The sequence below is a fragment of the Myotis yumanensis genome, unplaced genomic scaffold (assembly GCF_028538775.1).
Source record: "Myotis yumanensis isolate MYYU_CA2020_CCGP unplaced genomic scaffold, mMyoYum1.0.hap1 SCAF_7, whole genome shotgun sequence".
NCBI lineage: Eukaryota > Metazoa > Chordata > Mammalia > Chiroptera > Vespertilionidae > Myotis > Myotis yumanensis.
The window spans coordinates 61,704,003-61,720,150 of record NW_027223758.1 but is presented as its reverse complement, the minus strand read 5'-3'; the positions used below and the strand labels follow the sequence as shown (position 1 = coordinate 61,720,150).

The following is a 16,148-nucleotide window of genomic DNA, read 5'->3' as shown; positions in this document are numbered from 1 at the left end:
ATTTTTTTGGTTCCTAAAAATTAATTTCTATTTAGTTTCAAATATAAATGGACATTCCAGACACAGCCAGTTAATGCTTTGGGACAAAGCCCCGATTTCAGCTGATGCCTCCCGGGCCCTGAGGAGGCAGGCATTCACACAAACCCTCCGCAGCAGTGCGTCACTTACCTGAGGGCTCCGAAAGATGGGGTGACACCATCTGAGAACACTCAGCCACGGTATGTGTTCTTCTCAGAGCCTGCACACAACCGTATCACAAAGACTTGCATCTTCGGAACATGTGGGCCATGGACCATCAAGGTCAGGTTGAACCATATGGCATTGCCACTTCAGTAGGTCACTGGCATGGTTTAACCCATTTGAGATTTAAACTCTATATTCTGAGTTAAATACCACTTGATGGATGAGACTGGGAAACTGACCATCATTGTTTCCCTGTGGGAAATGTGGGGCAGAATGTAGAAACACACATTTCTTCTTACTCATGAGGCCCGGGCCATGGCGGGTGGGAAAGAAGCGGGTGGCTCAAGGAGTGAGTTTCTCTTCTTCCTGCCGACCCTCGCCATCCACTGGGCTGCCCAGCCTGGAGAATGCCTGTGGGTGTCTGGATCCCAGTGGGGTAGAGTGTGTCCATGTGGGCTACTGGTGGGTCAGGGCTCACACTCAAGTCTACACATGGATCACTCCCGAACAGTGACTGACCGAGTGTCGTCAGCAATGGGAGGCAGGCATCACCACTTCTGTCACCCCCAGCATTGTCATCGGGCTTTGTTTTATTTTGCTCATTCTGGAAGTGGGAATGGGGATTGCTTTTTAAGGTGGCATGGGACGAGTATACCACGTGTGGATAGGCATCAGAACAGAATTCAAGGTTGACAGGGACATAATAATAATTACATGACAATGTGATAGTATGTGTATTCATCCTATATAATAAAGAGGTAACATGCAAATTGACCGTCACATCCTTGCGAAGATGGCTGCCCCCATGTGGTCAAAGATGGCCACCCCCATGTGGTCACAAGATGGTCTGCAGGGGAGGGCAGTTAGGGGCAACCGGGCCAGCAGGGGAGGGCAGTTGGGGGCGACCAGGCCTGCAGAGGAGGGCAATGGGGGGGGGCAGGCCTGCAGGGGAGGAAAGTTGGGGGGACCAGACCTGCAGGGGAGGGCAGTTGTGGGGGACCAGGCTGGCAGGGGAGGGCAGTTGGGGGTGACCGGGCGGGCAGGAGAGGGCAGTTGGGGGCAATCGGGCTAGTAGGGGAGCAGTTAGGCGTCGATCTGGCTGGCAGGGGAGTGGTTAGGGGGTGATCAGGCTGGCAAGGGAGTGGCTAGGGAGTGATCAGGCTGGCAGGCAGAAACAGTTAGGGGCAATCAGGCAGGCAGGCAGGCAAACGGTTGGGAGCCAGCAGTCCTGGATTGTGAGAGGGATGTCTGACTGCCGGTTTAGGCCCAACATCCCCCGAGGGGCCCCAGATTGGAGAGGGTGCAGGCTGGCTAAGGGACACTCTCCCCAATCCCCCTATGCATGAATTTCATGCACCGGGCCTCTAGTATAATGATAATGTGATAATAGGTGATGTGTCAGAGGATAATCGCACTGCATGAAGGTAGGGTTTTGATTGTGTGCATTGCCTTGCCTGGGTTATTACTGGGGGGCTTCATGGACACAGAGAGTAATGTGTGAGATGGAAGGCTACAGCTTTGCACTGAAGCCCACACTTGAGTCCAGCTGGAGAAGTCCTTGGGAGAAGTTCTAGAATCCACACTCTCAAACCCTCCCCGGCACACCTCTCATGCTGTCACATAGAAAGACCTGGAGCATGCAGAAAGCCCTGACACGACTCCCATACTTTACACAAAGACATTCCTAGGACACAAATTTACCCCCAAAGATGGCACATTATGACCCCAAGTGAAACGCCCAGATAAACAAATGAGCAGCCATCACTTAGACCAGAGAAGAGAACTTGAATCACTTTTAAAAAGTAGCTCAGAGTTCATGTTTCTGCCTATTCCATTCTCCCATAAACCAGGTATCTCCCCAGCTCACAAGAACCTATTATGGGCCAGGATTCTTAAAATCAAATGACCAAATACAATCCCAGGTTCAAACTTGTTTTCCCACCATTTGAGTGGAAGAGCTGGTAGGGTGAGGGTGTGGACTACTGAGCTTTCATTACCTCGATGGACCCTGGTTCTGCTTTGACTGTCTCTCCCACGAGGCTGTCACTGTTAGGACTTGGGAGGCCTTGGGGCGCCTGCCTCCTCTCCTCCTTTAAGGCGTGCTCCAGTAGCTTCTTATGGAGGATCCGGGCTACACTCTCGGTGAACGTGTAGCCAGGGGGAGCGGATAAGTCCTGCCTCACAGGCGTGCCCTCTCCCCCTTCCTCCCTACAGGTCTCTGAGCCAACCCCGATGGGGCTGGGTGACCGTCCCCGGGAACTGGGGCTGGTGTCCTGGCCTGGGCCCAGCTCCGGCTGCGGTTCTGCTGAGCGAGACCGACCCCCAGCCCGCATCCCCTTCTGGAAGGGGTCCTGCACCACGGGGCTGTGGTCAATGATGTTGAAGAGACTGGAGAGGCCGTCATTGATGGCGGTGTGCACGGGGCTCTCCCGTGTGGTGGTGGAGCGGGCCCAGGCCGACTCACTGCACCCCTTCTGGGCCAGCCCTGGCGAGGTCCTGTTATTTGGCTGGTCAGCTTTGGGGAGGGGCTTCCTCTGCAGCTTGGGAGACCCATACTTGGGGGAGCAGCATGTCCGTTCGAACTTGGCCTGCACCTTCTCGATGGCGGGGGCCACCTGCCTGCTCCTAAGGCCACGGGACGGAGACGATGCGGGCGTGGCACCCCCCCCTGCCTTTGGTGTGAGACACTTGTGGGGGCTGGTGGTGACGGCGCTGCCGCGCAGGGCTTCGGTCTGCAGGCCGACGCTGATGGTCTGCACGGTCTGCGTCCCAGTCGTCTGGGACCCATTGGTCTGGCAGGCCATGTCCTTGACCAGGGGCTCGGGGGAACTAGAGCAGATGGCATTCCTGACAGAGAAGGCCACCTCCTTCATGTCGTCACTCATGTTCTTGGATATCCCCAGGCTGTGCAGCGGGGAGGCGAAGCCCAGGGAGGGGCAGAGGGTGCCATCCAGGGGGCGCAGGCCTCCCTCCCCATAGTCTCGGGGTTGCCTGGGAGGGGCACAAGGCCACCTGCTAAGCATGTGTTCTGAGGGGTCCCCCTTAGCGTCTCCTGGGCCCCCTCGGGCTCTGCTTGTAGCAAACGGGCCCTCGGGCTCCGGGTGGCCCGAGCTCTCACCGCCGGCTACCACGATGCTGTCCATCCTGCGGACGGCAGGCGGGCTGTGCAGCACCCGCACCCCGGATGGCTCGGTGCGGACGTGGCTCCGCAGGGGCTGCTTCTGGCAGTGCTCGGGGCTGGTCATGGTGTCTGTGGTCATGGTGACGCTCGTGGTGAGGTACCAGGATGAGTCAGGGAAAGGCTCCACACTGGCCTCGCCCCCAGCCCGCCCCGCCTCGGTCCTGCCTGCCCAGGGGTCTGGAGGCCTCTCGTCCCAGCTCTTGCAGTTGAACTCCTCGATGTACTTCAGATCATCAGGGGACAGGGGGGGAGTGATGTCCTCTTTGCTACTGGCCGCGGGCAGGCCTTTCTCCGGCAGGAAGGGAGAGACGTCCATCAGGCGCTGGAACTCAGACATGGAGGACACGGACACCGCCCTGGGAGAAGGAGTGGGAGAGGAGACAGTGTCAGCTGCCCGCCAGCCCGGGCACCTGCCAACCTGCACGGCACGTGCCTGTGTCGTGCCAGTCGCTACCGTAACTATGAGAAGGCTTTCCAGCCGCTTGATGCTCTCCACCCCTGAGCTGACCCTGTGGATGTTCAATGGGCTTTTTATGGCTCTGGAATTGTTCCAGGACCTGTGTCTGGGTCAGAATGCAACACAGCCAACCTGCAAACACTGGGAACGAGTGGAAGGTGGGGCTCTCAGGCAGGCATAGCTAAGCTCCAAGCCACCTTGGATGCTTCACTTCAGCCGACGGTGCCCCACAGGAGGAAGGGACACCTGGCTGTGGCCTGGCGTCTCCGTCTACTGACCAGAGCCTTCCGTCCCCACTGTACTGGGGGCTTCCCGAGTGCTGAGCATTATGGCAGGTTCTCATGCTACAGACACGGACCGCCATAGTCCCGATCCAGAACCAGCTAATGGTATGGGGTGGGGGTGGGGGAGCTACCACAACAAAACAACTATCATCTGAAGTCTTTTTCCCCATTGGCCTCATCCTCTATTGACTTGAAGTACTAACCATCTCCAAAGGCCAAGTGGAAGATGTAGAAGACAGGAAAGTAGAAGATGGAACTAGGCCAGTGATGGCGAACCTATGACACGCGTGTCAGAGGTGACACGCGAACTCACTTTTTTGGTTGATTTTTCTTTGTTAAATGGCATTTTTTTTTTAAATATATATTTTATTGATTTTTTACAGAGAGGAAGGGAGAGAGATAGAGAATTAGAAACATCGATGAGAGAGAAACATCGACCAGCTGCCTCCTGCACATCTCCCACTGGAGATGTGCCCGCAACCCAGGTACATGCCCTTGACCGGAATCGAACCTGGGACCCTTCAGTCCGCAGGCCGACGCTCTATCCACTGAGCCAAACCGGTTTTGGCAAATGGCATTTAAATATATAAAATAAATATAAAAAATATAAGTCTTTGTTTTACTATGGTTGCAAATATCAAAAAATTTCTGTATGTGACACGGCACCAGAGTTAAGTTAGGGTTTTTCAAAATGCTGACACGCCGAGCTCAAAAGGTTCACCATCACTGCACTAGGCCAACAAATAAATTTCCAAATACTTTTTCAAATGAAATTTCCACCTAGCCCTGCCCAAATCCACCAACGGGGCTCGGCTCTCCTCTCCTCTCCCCGCTCTGCTCCCTGCTTTACAGTCAGGCCTTCTCTTTGTTCCTGCTCCTCCTGTATTTCTGTACATGAGGAAGACACTCCACATGCACACAATGGAAGGTGAAGACAGGTGAGCTAAAGCAGCAGCCAGTTTGGGGTAAGTTCCTGCCTGACAGATGTGGTTTTAGCTGTAGATTCCTCAATGTATTAGCACTTTAATTCAATATATTTCTACTTGACAGGAATGTACTGACTTCCCCCTGTAGGCCGGGTGCTGGAGATCTGACATGCTAGGTCGGGGGATGCTGGAGCACTCAGGCAGCTTGTCAGCTCTCCCAGGGCAAAAAAGTAGTGGCCAGGAAGGAAGCCCGGGGCTGGCCATGCCTGTTGGTGCAGGCCCTGGACCCTCGGGCCTGGGATCCCTCTGGATGGGTGACAGGGAGGTGAGGTGTATGCACAGTCACGGTCTCTGCAACTAGACTTCCCCATAGGACACCAATACCCACCTACCTCCAAACTGAGGTTTGAATACATAAGTGACTTTCTATGCCCAGCCCAGGCCCTGCCGAGGGATCTCACATGAAGTCCATGGGCCTCTCCACTCTAGGATTGATTAATGAAGGCAAGGCCAGAATTGGGGTCTGTGTACCACCTGGACTGGCCCACCGAGCCAGCAAAGCTCCCGGTGGCTCTGCCCTCACCCCGGGGTACATGCTCTTGTGGTGGTCACCGTGGGGTAAGGGTTTAGGCGACAAATGCCACCGTTAGGCTTTCCATCTTATTATTCCTCACTGAAGGCAAAGTCAGTGATATTTCTATATTAAAAATAATCTACAAACTGTCCAATGCCCTCTGAATAACAGGAAGCTGGCGATAACCAGTGCTGGACATAAATGTGTACCTCAATTCGTTACTAGGTCTTAAGCTTTCCTGCAAGCGTGATTTCCCTCTTCTTGTCTCGGGTCCTGTCAGGAAGTGGCTGAATTAACACTGAGCTTCAGAATGCTGGGGGCTGGAGCCACCCTTGGATGTGGCTCATCTAACCCCCACGCCTGCCCACAGAGGAGCCACTCAGAGTTGATTCAGTGGCACCTGTGTGGGGACCTGGCCTTCAGGGCTTGGATGGATGGATGTGGAACAGAGACCAGGTAGATAAAGGAAAGGCATCAACCTCAGCAGCATCCGAAGTGAAACAGAACAATAACTACAAAAACCAGGATGCGTCTGAAACACGTGGCGTAGAAAATCACTGGCATACTATAATGTCTCCTAGCCCAGCAAGAGGGAGTTTTTCCAGATTTTAAATTAGAAGAGAGGCGTTTCCATGGGCTTTTCAAAAACTATTTACCACAATCGTTCCCTAATGTACACAATACACAACTATAACAGCAAAGTTCTTACCCTAAAGCTAATAAGCAAACACAGCAGGTCTCTGGCCTTTTTGTTGTTAACAATAAAAGAATACCACATTTATTAAATTAATAATAATAAAGCAACTACTCATTCAGAAGTCTTATTTTAAGTCATTTTGAAGAGAGTATTGTAATAGACCGCAGTGGCAGGTGGAATTTCCAGACACGGGCATTTTATTTCAGTTGTCTACTATTGTTTCCCTCGATCTCACTTACCTTTGAAGATTTCCCTTGTGATTTTCTTCTTCCTGTAAAGAAGAAATAAGTTCATCCGAATCAGTTAATATTGGTTGCTAGGCACTCTCAGGTGCTATGGGATTTGTTCTGCTCTCCTGCCCTAGGACAACAGCATCGAAAATGCACATGGAGCCAGTGTTGGTCGGGAGCGTTACTGCCCCCAGCCCTTCAAGGTTGGATAATAAAACCACAATCCACAGTGTGGTGAGGGGCTGGAGCTTCTGCAGTCCAGGGAGGAGCCCACATGAGTAAGCAAAACTGGCCATGAATTTTGTATAAACAGTGTCATGGAGAAAGTGGCCCTCCTGGTTTTCTCAGAGGACTTCCCTGAGCACATGACTTTCCAACCTTGCTTTGTAATGACCCAGGTACGTCTGCATGCGTGCGTTCATGCGTGTGTGTGTGTGTGTGTGTGTGAGAGAGAGAGAGAGAGAGAGAGAGAGAGAGAGAGAAGAGAGAGAGAGAAGTGGGAGAAGATGAGGATGACAGAATGAGTTAGAAGATGGATGTCCCTAACTGAAGTTGATTTGACATCCTTAGGCGTGAGTACTTCTTTAATTTTAAATTTCGCCATTTGGAATCAAAGACAAAGTTACAGTGACGTCTGCTTACGAAGAATGATAGCTGCGCTGGCAGAGGACAACACGAACACAGGTGGACTTGGGTGTTTTCGAGCTGACACGGTCTGGAAGAAGGAGCAAGGAGCCTAGCACGCCCTGATGATGGAAGTTTATGCGTCGACGTGGTCAACAGTCTGGTGTGCTTCCCCCCAGCAAGCACGGTCCGCAGTGCAGGTCAGTAAGGGGTCCAGGCCCCCGCAGGGCTGGCACCAGGCCAGCCTCCTGACCCCGGCTGCCTTCTCACTGCTGAGAGCGTGGACCATGTGAGACTGCCAGCAGATCAGACAGGGTGGCATACTGGCGATGTCACATCACCTGGGAATCTGTTGTGGAGGAGGGGGTGCACCTGGCCTCACTGACATGTGACTGAGTATAATTTCCCCACATTTCAACAGCACTATTGACTGAACCCTTCTCAGTCCATTAAGTCCCTGGGACAGGTTAAAAAGCAGGCAGAGCAACTGCTAAATGGACTCACAGGTAATGATTCCTAAAATCAATTTTTAAAACCCAGCTTTCAAAAGGGCTTAACCGGAAAACGCTAACGCTGTGCCGTGGAGATTTCAGCACAGAGCTTAGCTCGGCTACTTGCTTGTCTAGTCTGTGTAAGGTGTCTAAGTGCTGGGTGTCTTCCCTTTGTATAAGGTCTTCAGAGGATGTCATTGTTTAGTGACATTTGCTACTTCCAAATGTCAGGTATTTTCTTTAAAATTTGTTTTCCTGTTAATAAGTTTTCTATGATTTGAAATAAAGTTGAAGATCTACACGCCCCAGAAGCATGACCTATTCCCTCCTGTGTGTCTCATTGGACATGCCCACTTGTGAAACCTTTCCATGTACACAGGACACGAAACGTGAGACAAAGTGGCAAAATAAAGCTGGCCGCAGCACAAGCTAGGAGTTTGGGGTCAGGGACACCCAGCAATGCTCTTGGCTGTGAAGGTTTCATTTTTTAAGCCCTGGGGCCTGCTTGCCACGTGGCAGGGCTGCCCACCAACCCCTTGGTCCTGCAGTGGTTAACTGGACCCGAAAACCCAGGCCGACCTGAGGGAGGCAGTTCCTGAACTCCTTCTGGGGCCCTCGGGCCGGAGGCTCCTGTGGCTCATCCTCCAAAGCGTCCAAGTAGAGGTTCTCCCGGGCTGAGCACCTGTCCGATTCCTTCAGCTTGGAGAGCGGCCGGTCTTCAAAAGGGGTCGAGTCCGATTCTGTGCAGGGCCACATCCCCAGAGGTTGGGGCACGCGGGGGCTTCCCGGGGGAGCAAAAGGGCGGATGTTGCCTTCTTTTTGATCACAAAGGAAGTTTCCACCTCTCCGGGGACTGTTTTCTTTCTGCAACTTGAAGGTTTAAAAATTAAAACATTAGCCTCACTTTTCTGTCTGTTGCCCTCCTAAGACCATGGTCTCACCACAATTTGGGATTACAGATGAGCCCATCTATAATTCCATAGCTCACATCTCAAAGACCAGGAGAAGAAAATGTTCTTAAAGTTCTGGCCTTGATTTCAAAACGTAACCCACCACCATTACAAATGCTTTTTTTTAAAAAAAAGATCACTATTTTGTTTGGACTGAAAATCTGCATTAATCACATACAAGCCAACTCCTTCTGACAAGAATCTGTTATTGTACATAACTCTGAGTACTGTGCTCACAGGAAACAATACACTTATTTTTTAAAAATTGAACATTAAATGACATATTTAGAGCTCTTTTTTTTTAAAAAAAAAAATTACCTTCAGAACTTAAGGTATACTCGGTGGAAAACGATCAGCAAACTTCTGAAGGTTTGGTTTTCCTAACTAGCATTTTCCTAATAATAACAGCATATTATTTCCAAATCATCTGGAACAGGTCTTATACATAATCCGAGAGATCAAACTGTTATAACCACTGGATGGTAAAGCACTTTACACTTTGCTTGAGAGGATTGAAACTTAGCTATAAAGGGAATTAAGCTCTGGTATGACTGAAAACAAACAACACAAGACAGACACGTTTGAGTCACACGTTTTGTGCCTGGCACAGGAAGCTCAAGGAGCAGTTGTGGGAACACACAGGACCACTTGGAGTTGGGAAGACTTACCTGAGTTGGAACCATTGGCTATCAGGTCTAAGGTGCTTACCTCTTCTCACCTCATCTGTAAACAGGGATGGCAAACCTCCCTCCCAGGTCTAGGGGGACAACAGGGGAGAGCCCATTGCCAGTGAAACCACCCCTGACTTCCCTCAGGCCTGCCCTCGGGGGCTGGGCCCACAATCATCACCTTGCCTATTTACTGTGCAAGAACCAAGTGGAGGACGGCTAGAAAGGGCGCCAGGGTGGAACCACAGGACAGTCAGGGAAATGCATGTAGGGCGGATGCTCTTGCTCCTCTCCTCGAAGCCCCAGGAGAAGCTCTGGTGGGCGGTTTTCCTCTGCTCCACTGGCCTGAGCTTTCTGCACTGAGCTCTCCTCCCTGCCTCCACCAGACACACACAGAAAGCACAGCTGAGCACGGAGGGTTCCCACCTACACACCCTTAATGGGGTCTTTGTTGAATGAGGAGCTCAGCACGCTACAGGTTGGCTGCTTTTTTGAATAAGTAATTATCTGAATGACAAAAATGACTTGGGTTTGTCCTGAGGGGGTGGCAGAAGAAGGACGTTCGATCCCTGAGTGCTGTGACAGTGCCAGGAAGTTCTAAAACTCCCTTAGAGTCATATATTCTTTTTAGAAGGCATCTTTCATAAACTCTATCTTCGTGTCCCAATTTCAGCCTTCATCCACACAACAGCTATACGTGTGGCCTGTGTATCACCAAGAACAAAGCCATGTGAAATAATGGGGATAAAGGACTTTTACTTATTTTTAGTAATTTTTGAGGTGGTAGAACTAAAGTCTCCAAGTACCATCTTCATTTTGTGAGAAATATGAAGATTCGAGCAGCCAGAGCTTCAGTGTTGGAGTCTGAGGCGGGATCACAGTTGTGTTAGAACAAACACATCACTCTGGGTTTCAGCTCCACCACCTCCACTCTCCACCCCTCCCTCTCCATGGCAGTTTGAAGTATGGTACCTATTTGCTTTATTTAACAATGGACAGTTTATTTTGATTTTCTAAATTGTATAAATCATCCCATTCCATTGAATGACTATCCCATTGATTGTTATCTTACTGGTTTTAGAAAGCACATTCTTCTGTACCTGGGAAACAGGACAGCACAATTATCCTAAATTGTTTTAGTGGCCACAGATAATGCGTTCCAGTTGACTCAGTGGTCCCAAGACCAGGAAAGCGCAATTACTCTAAATTACCTTGATGGCTCTAGATAATGAGCTCCTGGCAACTCAGTGGTCTCAAGACCCAAGGGCTCTAGATAAGGTGTTTCTGTCAATTCAGTGACCCCGAGACCCAAAACTATAATTAACATGCTTAGTTCTGCTTCTGTAAACTGCTTTTTTGCAAACCAGGTTCCTCATTCCAAACCTTGAGATGTGATCAATACCTTTGTGATCTTTGCCTATATAAGTCTGGTTTTGCCAACATCTTATCACTATGAGATTTGGGGAATGGCCCCTCATAGTCCCGATTGCAATAAATGTGACTCTTTAATTCGACTTCTTGAGGCGTCCTTCTGTGATTCGCGGGGTACATTACAACAAGTTCTTCCCAGTTCTCTTAAAAGACGCTAAATGCTTTCTTTAATCGAGAAATAAAAAGGAAAGCTTTCTATTATGTTTATCCAATGCATGTCAGCGCAATTTAGTTTCAACACATGATCATCTCCAAGCTATTTTGGGCAAGGAATTAAAATGCGAGAATCACATTTGAAGCTGTAAATGTGCACTGAGGGTGTGTGTGAAGAGGGGGAGGAATGACTACAGAGGAGAGCTATGAACAAGCAGGTTCTAACTCAGGAAAGTGGAATTTCAAAAATAAACCCTGCAGCAGGAGCAACGAGCACGAGCACGGAAGCCAGTGTTAGGTTTCCTAAAAATGAAACTGAGTGGTTTTAGCTGGAGGTATCTGCTGCTGAGATGCCGCTGGGGTGGTGTAATAGAATAATGGGCCCTTAAAAGGATAGGGTTTCCTAGGGGAGTCATTTCAAATCAGGCATCTGCAATTACTGTATTTAGAATCCTGCAGCAGAACAACTTGTAATGCAAATAGAAAGTTTTAAAGATTTGCATTTCAAATAATACAGGAAACAATAAACCCTCAAGAGTGTCACCTCAGCTGAATCAGTCAAAAGAAAAAAATGGTCACTTTGTGAACAGGTTTTATTATTATTTTAATATATTTTTATTGCCCTGGTGGGTTTGGTTCAGTGGATAGAGAATCGGCCCTTGGATGAAGGGTCCTGGGTTCAATTATAGTCAAGGGCATAAATCTTGGTCTCAGGAAAGAAAGAAAAGAAAGAAAGAAAGAAAGGAAGGAAGGAAGGAAGGAAGGAAGGAAGGAAGGAAGGAAAGAAAGAAAGAAAGAAAGAAAGAAAGAAAGAAAGAAAGAAAGAAAGAAAGAAAGAAAGAAAGAAAGAAGAAAGAGAGAGAGAGAGAGAGAGAGAGAAAGAAAGAAAGAAAGAAAGAAAGAAAGAAAGAAAGAAAGAAAGAAAAGAAAGAAAGAAAGAAAGAAAGAAAATCAATGGAAAAATTTCCTTGGGTGGGGAGTAACAACAACTACTATATATATATATATATATATATATATATATATATATATATATAAATTTCAGGGAGGAAGGGAGAGGGAGAGAGATAGAAACATTACCCTGGCTGGTTTGGCTCAGTGGATAGAGCATTGGCCTGCGGACTGAAGGGTCCTGGGTTTGATTCTGGTCGGGGGCGTATGCCCGGGTTGTGGGCTCGATCCCCAGTAGGGGGTGTGCAGGAGGTAGCCAATCAATGATTCTCTCTCACCATTGATGTTTCTATCTCTCCCCCTCCCTTTTTCTCTGAAATCAATAAAAATATATTAAAAAAAGAGAAAGAAACATCAATCAGTGATAAGAAAGAATCATTGATCAGCTGCCTCTTGCACGCCCCCTACTGGGGATCGAGCCTGCAACCTGGACATGTGTCCTGACTGGGAATCGACCATGAGCTCCTGGTACATACGTTGACACTCAAGCACTAAACCACACCAGCTGGGCATGAACAGGTTTTAAAAGAAAGGTCTTTCATGATGTAGAGGCAACTGATTTAAGGAGGTTACTGGGAGGAGAATGAACTTCCCTTTAGCTCTTTAGAGCTACTATCAGCATGTTAATTGGGAACTTAACAATTCTAAGGAGAAATGCAGTGTGACTCCATAAAAGTTAACTATCACCCAATCAAGTGCGTACTTGAGACAGGATGTGTGATAAGATAGATGATAGGTGTTATATGACCGTACCCACACTCCCACAGTCATTCATCATGTAAAATGCCTCGTGTGGCACAATAATTATGTAGGAATTCAATGACACCCGACAAGTATGAAGCATGTGTTCTGAAAGTGGAAAATGGATTTAGTGTTCCTTCTTTTACCATCTGTATTAGGTTATCCTAGTCAAGGTTATATGGTTCACCATGTAGTCAAATACCAAGAGCACACACTATGAGGAATGTTCATTCTTGTTTATCTGTGAAATGTGCAGCTAAAAGTTAAATGAGTGAGCAATCCAGTTACTGATAAACAAAATCTATACACACACATTCACACTTCAGCCAATTTCCTCTTACACAGAGAATGCCTTTACCTGATTTTCAGGATTGGGCACCAAGATTTATAAAATCTTCTTTTAAAATCTCTAATATTTGGGGGGAAAGGCCAGATTTATTTTTGAAAGCCACAATTGCGTATCTGAAGCACCATTCACTGGCAACAAACCCTCTTCTAAAAACAGCAGTTAAGTCATTGTACGAAGCCTGTGGGATCCACCACACACAGAGATTTCAGAAACAGATGAATGCCCGGAACCCATTATGCTCAAAGATGTCAGCCTTGAGGACTGACGTTCTGGGGCTGTCAGCTTGGTAGAACTGTTGCAGTGTTGACAATCTGGACATGGGGTTCAGCTCCTGTCCCCTTTTCTCTTTCCAAAATATAGTCTAGTAATGAGGAGACTGCTTATCCCTCAGTCATTAACTATTTGAAAGCTGAGTATCATCAAATGTCTTGTCAATTTTTCCTTTACCAGAAATTCCTCATTCCCCAAAGTAAAAAAATAACAAACCCAAAGACTTGCTTAATTTATATCCAAGGTGTCACTTCCAAAATGAAGCCACAGAAGACCAACAGGCCCACGGCTAGCAGGCTAAGGGGACCCGGAAGGGCAGGGATGGGGATGGCCTTGCTGGGGTACAGGAGGGACAGACACAGTGAGAGATCCTGGAGGGAAGGCCCAGCGGGAACTTCCCTGGTAACAAGGTGCCTAGAGTTACTGGGATACTGGCCAGCTGCAGTTGGATAGAGTGAACCTGTGACCATTCTTATGAACACATGCCGCTTGGCTCCTACAATTTCCACTGAACAACTGATGCACTCGGCAGAGCACAAGCGCACAGGGGATTTAAATCAGAAGATTCTCCTCAAGTGCTGGCATTTCTAGGCCGAACAGGAAGTGGCCAACTTTCCTTTGGTAGAATTTTTAAATGAACCATATCAAATATCAGTAGGGTGACTCAGTTGTGAGTAATCCAGGCTCAGAGAAACTTCAGCTCCTTTTTATCTGCAGTGCACTTCCTTCTCCTCAAGGATTTCTGAGCCAAAGGCTCCAGTTTTTTTCCAGTTCATTCTTCCCTCACTCCCATACAGTATGCAGAAGTTAACCTTTGCTACTGCACCTGCAAAACACAGGTACCATATGTCTGGGGATAATGGAGCACATTTTTTAAAAAGGACCTCATATAAATGCAGGCAGTATGGGTATTTGTAATAGAATAATGAGGTTATTTTTCCTGAACTCAGTTTCTTATTGATGAATGCATTTCCTTGAGGCCTCATGAATTTGTAAGTATGACAAGCTGAAATGAAATGTATGCTATGTAAAAATCCAGCCAGGGAGGAATTCCAAACCTTCATCATTTTAATGCAAAAATGTAATCTGTGCATCACGTAGGCACAACTGCAACTACACAAACTGTCCTAAGTCTGACGCAATGCAGAGAATAATGATCTGGGCAGTAGAAAAACAACTCCCTCTCTCCCTCTCAGAATTCATCTGAGTTTCTGACTCATTTGTTTAGCTGAAGACAATGAGCTACCAGCTACCTCCCCTGACGATGGTCCTACATAATTATAGCTCAGTAATGTCCACAGCAGGTGCAAACAGCCTGTCTTCCAATTACTTCAGCAATTTCTTTACTAATGGACAATAATTCCATTTAAGCTGGAGCAGTCACTGTGACCAGACCTTGAATGGGAAACTTAAAAGTTAATTTGCTTTTTGGCAGAAATCACTTTATAAGACCTGAGAAAAACCTCATGTTCCAGGTTTAGTCTTTAAATTCCTTTAAAAAGTTACTTCCACCCCGGAACACACACACACACACACACACACACACACACACACACACACGGAAGTTACCTACAAACTTTGCAATGAAGAGATCTGTGTAATGGCTGAACCCAGGTTTCCAATGCTAAAAATTCTACTTTTTCTTTTCTTCCTCTCCCTTTGGAAGCCCATGAAACATCCTAATGTACTAAGGACCTCTGAGCAGCCTGATTGTTGTTCCCTCTACATGCTCGGATTTCCAAGTCACTTTAGCTGTCTCCACTCTCTTCCCTGTTCTCTGGTGTCTGGGAGCTTCCTTACCTGTTCTATTTTCCACAAGAGTTCCTTCCTTTGCCGCTCCCACTCCTGCCGATCCCTGTCCAGGCGGTCGAGGAGTTCCACCTTCTCGCGGTTCCAGTTCTTCTCGCTGTGATGGATCTGCCAGCGCAGGTCCATGACCAGGCCGTGGCTGTCAGCGAGGAGCTTCTGGTGCGTCTCCCTCTCCTTCCTGAATGCCCCTTTGCTGTCAGTGGTGGAGCCTGGTTCTCCCAAGCTTTTCTCAGTCTTCTCTTCCAGCTGTCAAGGAGAAGAGAACTAAGGAGCTTAGTCCCTGCCAAGTCTCACATTGGTAGGCGAAAAACTCTCAGATCACTAATGTAGTATGCCTGGAAACATGTTTAAACCAAGATTTGACCAATCCCATGGAAGAAACCATTTTCATGTTTAAAGTCCTAATTACAAACATAGAGTCACACAGAATGTCATTGTTCTCAGGTCTACATCCCTACTGAGTCACCACCATCTCTTGCCTGTCCTTCTATAGAGCTCCTTGGAGACAAGTACATGTCTGCCCTATATTCTTAGCCCCTATATGAAACCTAGTGATGGAACCTAGACATCTACAATACATATTTGTCAAACACTCAGGAGGTTAAATACTAAAACTAAACACATGACCAAAAGCACTCCCATCTAGGCATATCATATCCAAACTACTGAAAACTAAAGAGGAAGCTGTGGAGGCAGAGAAAAGAGACACATGCACACACACATACACACACACACACACATACACACACACAGAGGCACACATATATGAATCACAACAGACCTCTCTTCAGAAACTATTTAAGTCAGAGGGCAATGGAGTGACATCTTTAAAGGGGGAAAGTGGTAACATCTTTCAAAAATAAAAGAAAACAAACATTTTTAATAAATAAAAATTAAAGGGAAAAAAACCATTGCTAGTAGACTTCAAGAAATGATAGAGGAGCCCAGACAGTGTGGTTCAGTTGGTTGAGTGTCATCCCATGCATAGGAGATCGCTAGTTCGATTTCCAGTCTGGGTTGCAGGCTCGATCCCCAGTGTGGGGTGTGCAGGAGGCAGCCGATCAATGATTCTCTCTCATCATTGATGTTTCTCTCTCTCTCTCTCCTCTCCTTCTTCCTCTTCTTCCCTCTCTGAAATTAATAAAAATATTTTCAAAATCAAAATGCTTTAATTCCACG

The 16,148-nt window shown here is 47.8% G+C and overlaps 1 protein-coding gene across 7 annotated transcripts in view; it reads right to left on the bottom strand.

The window, feature by feature from the left end:
- Window positions 1–16,148, bottom strand: part of MTCL1 (microtubule crosslinking factor 1) — a 124,544-nt gene that overhangs the window by 6,597 nt on the left and 101,799 nt on the right. For 5 of the 7 annotated variants that reach the window (XM_070420647.1, XM_070420648.1, XM_070420649.1 and 2 more), the window contains 4 exons: window positions 14,961–15,215; window positions 8,227–8,517; window positions 6,542–6,573; window positions 2,181–3,720 (listed from right to left, as the gene is read on the bottom strand). In XM_070420647.1, coding sequence (XP_070276748.1) covers window positions 2,181–3,720; window positions 6,542–6,573; window positions 8,227–8,517; window positions 14,961–15,215 — 2,118 coding nt within the window. Of the gene's footprint in view, window positions 1–168; window positions 3,721–6,541; window positions 6,574–8,226; window positions 8,518–14,960; window positions 15,216–16,148 lie in introns of all 7 variants that reach the window. The other 2 variants (XR_011472181.1, XR_011472182.1) reach the window with 1 other exon arrangement.